General features: G+C 30.6%; 1 protein-coding gene across 8 annotated transcripts; it reads left to right on the top strand.

The window, feature by feature from the left end:
• Window positions 1-658: 658 nt before the first annotated feature.
• LOC18443534 (inositol oxygenase 1) lies at window positions 659-9,948 on the top strand. 8 transcript variants are annotated; one of them, XM_088867239.1, is made up of 11 exons: window positions 659-879; window positions 1,012-1,054; window positions 2,315-2,459; window positions 5,397-5,478; window positions 5,964-6,228; window positions 6,604-6,656; window positions 7,616-7,738; window positions 8,496-8,565; window positions 8,672-8,750; window positions 9,432-9,513; window positions 9,695-9,948. In XM_088867239.1, the coding sequence occupies exons 2-11, from the start codon at window positions 1,036-1,038 to the stop codon at window positions 9,719-9,721; spliced, it is 945 nt and encodes a 314-aa protein (XP_088723365.1). In that variant the 5' UTR covers window positions 659-879; window positions 1,012-1,035; the 3' UTR covers window positions 9,722-9,948. The 8 variants fall into 8 exon arrangements, 2 of the variants coding, with proteins under 2 accessions (XP_088723365.1, XP_088723367.1); XR_016055791.1 differs by having other exon boundaries at window positions 661-879; window positions 8,672-8,768; XR_016055790.1 differs by having other exon boundaries at window positions 661-879; window positions 8,672-8,798.
• Window positions 9,949-10,933: the final 985 nt, after the last annotated feature.

Below are 10,933 nucleotides of genomic sequence, written 5' to 3'. Positions count from 1 at the left end.
TACAATTGTAATAGTGAATTTTTGTACAAATTAATAAAATAACATTTAACTATTTAAAATCAATTATCTTTAATAATTTCAAGAAAAAAATAAATCAATATAACAAAGAAATTAAAATTTAAAAATCAAACCTCTTAGCTTTCATATTATGATGAACAACACAGACCTAGACAAGGTCGACTCAACTTGACTTGGATTCTTGTATTTGGGTCGGGGTTGGGTGTTGGTCCCTATACCTCCCATCAGGTATGGTTTTAGATCTGTGGGTACAGTTGTCTTGGACCTGCTTGGGTCTAGGTTTGGGTCTAGATCCACTCTATAAATTATTGGGTCCGGGTTGGCGCGACCTCGACCTGCCACTCATAGTTGCAAAACTCTTCTAAAATAATTTTTTTCCCTCTTTGTTCTACATTGAAACATTATAGAAAATCAACTGAGAGCCCAATAATTTTAATAAATGGCATGTGAAACCTTTATAATGTTCTAGTCTATGACCCGTACACCACACAGGCAAATTTTTCGTACTGTTATCCGCCGCTAGCTCATCCTCTAACACCACTCAGAGATCGAACGGAGATTTATTCGCCACGTGTTCAAGTTGATCATACGGATAATCGCTAGACGTGTAAATACTTAACAAAAAACTTACTTTCGCTATTTTCTGACGTGTAATGAGCGTTTTTCCCAAAAGCAAAATCACGATTAGGGGATAATTAAAATCTTGTTTGAGTAAAACTGTCCATCTTTTTCGCATTAAACCTCGATGATTAGTGCTAATTCCAGATCCAAATATTTCTGATCTAACCATTTTCTATTTTCATATAAGAAGTGTAGGATTTCCCCGATTTGAACTTGCTTGATCTCAAAAGCCTCCACCATGTAAATTTTTTCTCTTTTTTTCCTTATTTTATTTGATCTAATTTTCTCTTTTTTTCCTTATTTTATTTGATCTAACTTCCATTAATCTCCTTATTTTTTACTCGTATTGATTAATTATTATTTTTAATGCAGTTGATCTGTGCAAGTGGGGTAACAATGACGGTGATCGTACCAGGTACTTTTAATGGCGTTTTTTTTTGTGCTTCTTTTTTGGGGAAAATCCTCTTTTTTTCCTGCTAGTTTTCTATAGGAAATGGCTTTTTCCATTGTTTTTTTTGCAGGAAGTTGGTTTTGGCAGGGTATTTTTAATGGATTTTTTTTTTTTGGGGCTTCTTTTTCGGGGAAAATTCCTTTTTTTTTTTTTCTGCTAGTTTTTATAAGAATAGATTTTTTCCTTTGTTTTTTGCAGGAAGTCGGTTTTTTGCGGGATTTTTTTTTGCAACTATATTTTCAATTATTTTGGGTAAATAATTTTATTTTCGATTCGTACCGGTTTGGAATGAATGATCTAGTACAATGTACTTTTGCAGGATTTTTATTTTTATTTTGCAATTATATTTTCGATTATTTTGGGTACATAATTTTATTTTCGATTAGTACAGGTTTGGAATGAATGATCGAGTACAATGTGCTTCTAAAAGCTGACAATTATAACCCTCATTTTTTTTAGTATCTGCAAAAGCCACAGTTCATAGTTGATAATGAATCACGATTTTAGTGTGCCATTGTTTAGTTATAGAAATAGATTCAGGATCCATTCGATAGGTTATTATAAATTTCAAATCCATTAAAAATTTGCATGAGCAATTATTTGAAGGAAAATGTTGCTCCAAAAAAATCAAATTAGAGCCCACCTAAAAAATTGCACTAGGATTGTTGTTTTGATGCCTAAATATCTTAAAACTAATCATCTCAACATCAAGATTACATGACAAAAAAATGGATTTCAAAATTTAAAAATAGTGCATCTTGTAAAGCATTTTTGGATTGTCATTTTCAAGATTTTCAAGTTTTTATAGATTTAAAATTAATTTTAAATTATAAAATTTAAAGCTCAAAAAATGCCTTGCAATATACACTCACTTTATGGTTTGAAATCCCAATATTTTTTTCTCCTTTTTTAAAATTTAATGATTGAGGTCCGGATGATTTGATTATTTGAAGGTTTTCCGATACCAAAACTTTGAGGTTGGGCATTAATAAAGTATTTTCCTTATTTGAATGGAGATTGAGGACTTGTTGGGTAAAGCAAAGGAGAATATCAACAATTATTTCACTTTGTTGATTTTTTTTCATTTGGTATGTATAATGGAAAAATGTGGTTGAATTTTTTTCATTTGGTATGTACAATGGAAAAATGGGGTTGAATTTTTTTCGTTTGGTATGTATAATGGAAAAATGCGGATTAATTGGTTACAAGTTTAACACATTACAGAACCTGTCCTCTCGGATGAGGAGAAGGCAGAGATGAATAACAAATCATCATCCGATGGTGATGGTGAGAGCGAGGCTCCTCTCACTTTGAATATTGATGGTGGATTCGTTGTACCCGGAAGCAACGCCTTTGGCCATTCTTTCAGGTTCCCCCTCTCTCGCTCTAGATCTCAAACTCTTTCTCTCTCTCTATGGATCTCAAATTCTATTGTTTCTTTTGGCTACACAAAAATACATTTAAAATATTGCTCAAACTTTACTTTAGCCATTCAATTCCGTCGAAACATGACTCTAAGTATTGGTTTTGATTTGATTTGGTGACCGGATCTTGAGATAATTTCTCATTCATGGTTTAGGATAAGTGTATTTGGCTTTTAATATTAAAAATATGAAACTATAGAAGAAAAAAAATAGATTTATAACGGCTTTTAGAAACTCCATACAAGCAAATGTATGTGATTTATGTTGACCATGTGTCTCTAACGGCGTGACGTGTTTGTTTTTATGAAAGATATTTTTGGAAAATTGGATGTTTTGTTCGAAAGGTTTAAATTTCACGTTATTGTGTTTGATACCCGCTGGTTCTGAGTACTGTGTTTGGCAACAACAGCAACATATATATATATTAACAATATAAATATGGGTTTGTTTAGAGTTCACAACATCTCAAAATACAAATATTCAAATTAAAAGGGGTTGTGATGGGTGTATTTATAAAAAGTAATTATTATTTTTTATTAAAAAATTATTTAAATAAGTAATTTTACCATTAAGCAATGAGAAATTTGAAATTTTTACGAAAATACAATGGCATTTTGAAAATTAGTGTCTTAAAACTTTATTGGTAGAGTTCTTTTAGTTAAAATTTCAATTTTACCCCTTTTGAAGATGACAAAAATACCCTTATAGTAATATTTATAAATTTAGCCCACAAAAGTAACTTTTTAAAAAAAGTAGACAACACAATTAATAAATCCACACCATCTTGAACCTTTGTAATTTGCAGAGTTGTGAAGTTTAGAATATCCCTATAAATATATAATACATATAACATATTATAATATATAATATAATGTTTGTATATATTTTATTAATGTATATTTATATCATATATAACATATAATATAAGATATTTATGTTTTATTATAATAAATAATAATATAAATATTATATGAAATATATATTTAATATAATAAATATATAATATATAGTATGATATAATATATTTATATATTATATAATATAATAATATAAATACGATATAATATATATTTAATATAATAGATATATATTATATTTATCTATTATATATAATACATATAAATATCTTATATTTTACTTAATATTATATAACATAATCAATAATATATTTATTATTATATATATATATATATATATATATTAATATTATATATTGCATGTAATATTTTTCAAGTGCTCAACATTTTTTGACATTAAAATACTTTTGAATTGTAATACAAAATTTTTCAAATAGGAGCATTTTTAATCATTTAGAAGGATAGAATGAATATTTTTATAAAAAAATAGTGGCATTTCATTAATAGTTAAAAACAATTAATGTATCTTGTAGGTGATGTCACACACCATATCCGTGATGTCATTGTCCACTATGGTTAATAAATATTCTTGTTTATATTAGAAATTTATAGTTTATTTTCTACTAATTACTTAAAATACCCTTAAACAAAAAGTTACTATACTATAGGATAAGGGCGGTATCTAAATGTCTAAAAATGTTGAGCACTTTAAGGGTCTACACCACAAGTGATGTAGCGTAACAACCTGTATGTATTTATGTAGATCAACAAAAACGGAAGGATGAAGTTCTTATTCATTTTAGAAAATTAATCTTTCATGTTTTAACAAATGAATGAAACTTTTGTTGAAAGATTACTTTCTAAACTTTTAGATGAAATCGTTATATTATGTATAGTGAATAGTGATCAACAAAAACGGAAAGATTAAGTTCTTATCGCCTTTAGGAACTTAATCTTTCATGTTTTAACAAATGAATGAAACTTTTGTTGGAAGATTACTTTCTGTTCTTATCCCCTTTAAGAATTTAATCTTTCATGTTTTAACCAATGAATGAGACTTTTGTTGGAAGATTACTTTCGAAACTTTTAGATGAAATCTTGTGTCAAATGCGAAACTTTTGGAAAATCAGAAAGAAACCTTTGAGAAAAACAAACACCCTAAAGCTTATTTTGGATACAAATCATATGTTTGTTTGTAGATCTACTTGATTTTAGCAATTTTTGGACTTTTAAATTGTATAATTAGATATGAAAATAGATTTTGAGATAATCCTAATAATTTTTTATACCAATACCAAATCATATTTTGAGATAATCTTAAGAATTTTTTATCTCAATACCAAAATAACACGTTATAACAAAATTTGGAGGTACACTTTAATTGGATTATTTAAGGATGCAACCCAAAAATAAATAATTAGTCTTATTCTATACGTTTCCTAATAGAAAACCCCAACAGATCCAAATGCACGTAAATTGGGTTGAGGCTGGTGCAGTCTAATTTTGACATTGAGTCACCTATAATCGGGTCACGCCATGAAACCTGGCCCACTTTTAGGAATAATGTACCATTCACAGCATTCAGGACCATGCCCCACAGGGCGAATGTCAATTATCTCCCGCATATCGCACTTTTCTTTTTATTATAAGTTTTTTTTAAAAAAATATTTTTATTATAAGTTAATGAGTGAAATGCTAAAGTAATTGTGAATTGATAATTTTTCTTTCACTCTAAAAAAAATTAATATGTATTATACTATCTTTGAATTTTCATTTTAAAGAATGAGATTGTATGCAATGAGATTATTTACCTTTTATACCAGGTCACAATTACTTGTAAATATTTAATGTAAACTTTCATTAACATGAAATTCGCTAACATTTTTTCTTTTTTTTTTTTTTCTTTTTTTTTTAAAGTTAACCTTTCGACAGAGACTCAAGGCCATTATGCTCTCATGTAACAAGGATGAACTTTTCGTGATTGGCGAGATATTGAGGGAGGGCATTTTGGTCTTTTTGATGCAGGGACTACGAGAAGGAAAGTGAAAGAAAAGATGATGTGAAGGAATTTTATAGGATCAACCACATTAACCAGACCTATGACTTTGTAAGTTGTCTTATAATATATAACATACTAATTTTTATAAAATAAAGAAGAAACATACTTATTACTATGCTCATTACAGGTGTGTTGTATTGTTTAATGGTCAATTTTTAGGCAAGAAATTTTACCCGTTCTGAGTGTTTTTTTTTTTGGTTGGTTGAATATTATAAATTGTTGATTTGGTATTAGAAATCTTTGTGATGACCTGAAAATTTATGTTTATTTGTAATTATAAAATTTAAAGATTCATAGATATTGTAGATCAAGCATATCCATGAAAATCTTGAAAATGGGCGGTCTAAATAGTACATTACAAGATGGACCATTTCCAATAGTTGAAATCTATCTTTACTCACCTGCATGTATCTAGAGGGATGATCGGGGGTTTTTTAGCATCGAAACAACCTCTAATAGTGAATTTTTGAGGTGTATTTTAATTTGATTGTTTAGAGCCTCACCCTAAACTTTTTTTTTTTTTATGATATCAGGCGGTGAAGAAGAGGGAGGAGTACGGGAAGCTGAACAGGGCAGTGATGAGCATTTGGGAGTGTTGTGAACTGCTGAATGAGTTTGTGGATGAGAGTGACCCTGACCTAGATGAGCCACAAATTGAGCACTTGTTGCAGACTGCAGAAGCCATAAGGAGGGACTACCCAAATGAGGACTGGATTCATCTCACTGCACTCATCCATGACCTTGGCAAGGTCCTCTTGCACCCCAACTTTGGAGGGGAGCCTCAGTGGTCCGTAGTCGGTATGTACCAATATTCCATTGCCAAAACACACCCATTCTCTCTTTCACTCCATGCCTGTTTAGGCAGTATTATCAATCTCTTTTTTTTTTCTTTTTTTTATAATGCAGTGAGGCTCGCTACTCAATTTTTTCAAATAATTTAAAAGTCTTTTTTTTAAGGTTTTAGTAGAGTGGTGTGATAGAAACGGAAACCACAAGACGATGACTAGGGTGTAGAAGTGCTACCACCACGACCGCAGCCCCCGTCCGCCAGATTTCCCTTTCCTTTTTAATTGATCTTTCTTTCTCTCTCTCTCCAACTAAGTTATGCTTTATATCAATATCAATATTATTCTGTGGTTTCGTGATTTTGACACGAATTTGTATGTTTTTCAGGCGACACTTTCCCATTGGGTTGCTCTTTTGATGAAGCAATCGTCCATAACCAGGTACGATATTATCATATTAAATACAAAACCAAAATGAATTTAATGCCCTTTTTTTTGTTGGGATTGTCTACTATGAGACTATTTATCATCATTATAACAAGATCACTATTTGTGTTATGTATTAGATGGCACAAAGTTCAAGTTTTTTTTTTTTTTTTTTGTTTTTTTAAGTTTGAGTCTATCAATACCATATTTAGATTTATAAGATTTAAAATTTTATATACAAGAGTGACAGGGACTTTTTGTGGTAGCCCCAACAATACGTTAACTATTGGTCTCGGTTTCCATTCCTACCAATGCGAACTCTTTTTTTGTCAAAAAATGATAGATAGAGTGATAGTGACTTTATTATACTAAAAGTAAATGGCTTTTTTGTATACTTTAAGGTTGCAACCTTAAATGTAAAATCACATGTGCATCTCAAAAATCTATCGGAAATGTTGTTTTAATGTTGAATAAACCCTCTAATCGATCATCACGACATTGAGATGTATGAATATGAAAAAAAAGAAAGATTTTGAGTCCCGAAAATAGTGTACCTTACAACACATTATCTAGACTGTCTATTTTCAAGATTTTCATATATTTATAGGTCTGCTTGATTTTAACTATTTTTGAAATTTAAAATTTTTTAATTAGGCATGAAAATAAATTTTAAAATAATACTAAAAATTTTTTATAACAGAATGACAAGCCTTAATTGGATTGTTTAGGGTTGCATCCTTATAGAAACCACACCTTAAGTTGCATCCTTATAGAAACCACACCTTTTATATTTTGATATTGAAGTAGCCAGAATAGCATTAAAAAATTTATTATTCTAAAAGTAAATGGTTTTCTTTTATACTTTTCCATTTTGATATTAGAGTAGCAATAATAGCATTAAGAAATTTGACGTGTTCTACGGGTATTTTGGGTATTGGTTTCTGGATGACATTTTACCTTTTCTTTTTGAGCAGTATTTCAAGGATAACCCTGACTCGAAGCACCTGGTTTACAATACGAAGCTGGGAGTTTACACTGAGAACTGTGGTCTTGACAAGGTTACCATGTCATGGGGCCACGATGAGTACATGTACCGGGTATGTTACATTCAATTCTACCTCTCTCTCTCTCTCTCTCTTTCTCTTTCTCTTTCTTTCTCTCTCTAACACAAGCCCCGTGTTCTCATATTGAGCTGCATATGCATATTTGGGTATACAAAAAGATCATTAATCTCATATACAAAGCGGTTGGAAACATTTGACGGGTTATGTTATAATGTGAAAAAATTTCTTTTAGACTTTGAACCCGATGAATGACATGCCCCTCTACCAGCTAAAGTTAATTATGAGCCCTGTAACAAAATAATGGTATTATTATATGCTTTTGCTTGGGATATCGGTCATGATGAATATGCTTTCATATTAATAATGATTTAATGGCTACGAGTTTATCTTGTAATATTTCATCATTCTTGGCCACAGAGTTTCCATGAGCGAGTGGAAAGTTTTTATCCAATTTTTTGTTTTATTTCTTAACTATATTTTGGTTTTATTTCTCAAATTGATTGATCATTATTAGGTTCACTTCCTCCAAGGGTACCAATACAATAAATAAATATTAACTACTAAAATACAATATATTAAATAGAAATTGATCAAAATACTCATAAGAGATGAAGTATTTAACATTTTATCAAATTACAACTATCCCAACTTAAGACAACATATTATTTTTGAAATTAAATTAGAGATATTGGTAAAGTGTCAAATTGCTCATCTCTTGTAGGTAATTTGATAAATTTCCCATAAATAAATGACCCATTTCCTTAAATTTATGTAATTTTATATGAGAAAGGTGGCAAAGGAGAATTGTACGACCCTCCCAGCTGCCGGTCTCTTCATCATCAGGTTCCATTCTTTCTATGGTAAAGACAAGATCTCTCTCTGTCTCTCATGGTTCTTTCATGAAAATCGCCATTTCATTTTGTTGTTTTTTTTGTTCTGTTCATTTTTATTTTGCTTATTTTTCAGCGATGCATCGATCCGACTCCTACAAATATCTCATGAATGAAGAGGATGAAGAAATGCTCAAGTGGCTTCGCATTTTCAAGTGAGGTTCAGTCTAAGGGTATTATGCTCATTTTGTATTAACATGAAGGTAAAATATCATTTAAGAGGTCGAAAGCCCTTAAAAAATTGATAGAAGTTTAAAATATCCTAAACAACATCAGATGATTAACTTTGTAGTTTTCATTTGTACCTCGAAAAAATATAATTCGTAAATGTCAAACAAGTGTACTCCTTTCATTTAGTTAGGGTCTCTAGGTCGGTCAAATTACTAAAATACCTTTATTTATTTAGAATTTCAGATTTTTTATAATATATGTTTTGAAGAGATATATGAATGAAATGAAAATTAAAAAATAAATCTTTCATATTTTTTAGATATTTAAACACCTGTCAATCCGCTAAATGGTATTTTCTTTGATTGTCTCGTGTTAATTTCAAAATTTGTAAGTCTTAGGATGGGCTTGTTGGGGTCAACTTGTACTTAAAAATAGATATAATGGGCATTTTAGAGTGAAATATTTGTAATTGTTTATTGGTGTTAAAATGGTTTATCATGGCCATTAAAAAGGGGTACAAGGGAACTTGGCAAGTAATTTGAGAGATGTTTTGAGGGGACAGTGGGGTGAAACAAGTGTTTCAACAGGATATAAAATTCATTTTGATTATTGAACAGGGTTATAATAGTCACTGTATTGATTTGTTTGGGTACCTATTTGTGCAGCAAATATGATCTTTATAGCAAGAGCAAGGTGAGGATCAATCAGGAGGAAGTGAAACCCTACTATCTCTCCCTCATTAAGAAGGTATACAAATAACAAAACTTATTTTTTTTTTCTTTGTTTTAGTTTTTTTTCTTTCCAAAATTTCTTATTCCTCTTTAGAAAAAGCTCTCTTTCTCAAAATTTCTCCATATTAAAAAAAATCTCTCTCCTCTCTCACACATACACACATATTAATGCCTTTTTTTTTAATTGTGGAGTGCAGTATTTTCCTGAGAAGCTTAGATGGTAGAATGATAAACCGAAACATCATCCCTTGACCCTCATTTGGCTGCTATTCCATTAGTTGTAGTGTTATAAGTATTGAAGCATATGTAGGAGAGTGAATTGGAAGTTGTTTCTGGTATGACATATTGTCTACCCAATAATGTTGTTCATATTTTTTTTAGGACCTGGTTTCTATGTTGTCAAGCCCGCATATGTAGAAATGCGGGTCTCTTAATAAATTTATTTTTGAGATGGATGCTTTGCACTTTTTGGACCGCATATGTAGAAATGCGATCTAGCATGAAACTATTTATTTTTTTATTTATTTTTTATTTCATGCCGAGTCATTCTTGACTAATTCTCATCATTATCATTGTCATCACTTTTACATTTGCTAATAATAATTTCATCATCATCGTAACAGCAATGCCGATAAAGGCTTATCACCGTCGAATAAATGTGTTGGACGAAGATGATTCATCTTTAAATGAGATGTTGAGGGTCTCTTTTTCGATTGAGGTTAGGGAAAGAATGCGATAAATCAATTGATAGTGAACAGCAAGTAGATAAATTCCAAAAGCAGTTGAAGACTTATGAGTTTGAGAGAGAGAATGGGGAGTCGAAGCCTGGGAAAAAATCAGAACCCGGTTTAAGAGAGAGAATGGGTAAAAACTTGAACCAAGAGTGTGTTATGAGCGAGAATCTATAGAAATCAAGAGTGTTTGAAACGAGCAAAATTGAACCAAGAGTGTGTTATGAGCGAGAATCTATAGAAATCAAGAGTGTTTGAAACGAGCCAAATTCAAGAGAGAGAGATCTTCTTTTGATCTTTTCTCTCTTTTCTCCTTTTGGCTTTCCAAGTGCATAGAGGTTGACCACTAGGGTTCGTTTGTCCTTTATTTTTTTAAGAGAAATAGTTAGAATGTGTTAGTGTGAATGGACGTCATGACCTTCAGCATGGTAATACTACTACCACGACAACATTCCCATTCTCACCTCCTCGAGTGAGAGAGAGTGCGTGTCAAATACATACAATTCAAAAAATATAGGGTTTCTTCTCCATATACCAATCTAGGTTCCAAAATCCTAACATTTTCTCTTTCAATTTTTAAAAATTATGTAGAATTAACTTAAGGTCTCACACACCTCTTATATTGTCAAAAAAAAAAAAAAGAGCCCCACACCTTATATTGTAAAAAAGAAAACCTCACACCTCTTATATATTATAATTCAATGT

Source organism: Amborella trichopoda, chromosome 5 (genome assembly GCF_054954075.1).
Source record: "Amborella trichopoda isolate Santa Cruz 75 chromosome 5, AtrichopodaSantaCruz75HAP2 v2.0, whole genome shotgun sequence".
Lineage (NCBI taxonomy): Eukaryota > Viridiplantae > Streptophyta > Magnoliopsida > Amborellales > Amborellaceae > Amborella > Amborella trichopoda.
This window is presented reverse-complemented; position numbering and strand designations above follow the sequence as displayed.

Excerpts from the sequence above, each read along its gene's own strand:
- LOC18443534 (XM_088867239.1), top strand. Across the intron at positions 5,479-5,963 it reads TTAACCAGACCTATGACTTT|GCGGTGAAGAAGAGGGAGGA; the intron begins GTAAGTTGTCTT and ends TTATGATATCAG. Across the intron at positions 9,514-9,694 it reads ATCTCTCCCTCATTAAGAAG|TATTTTCCTGAGAAGCTTAG; the intron begins GTATACAAATAA and ends TGTGGAGTGCAG.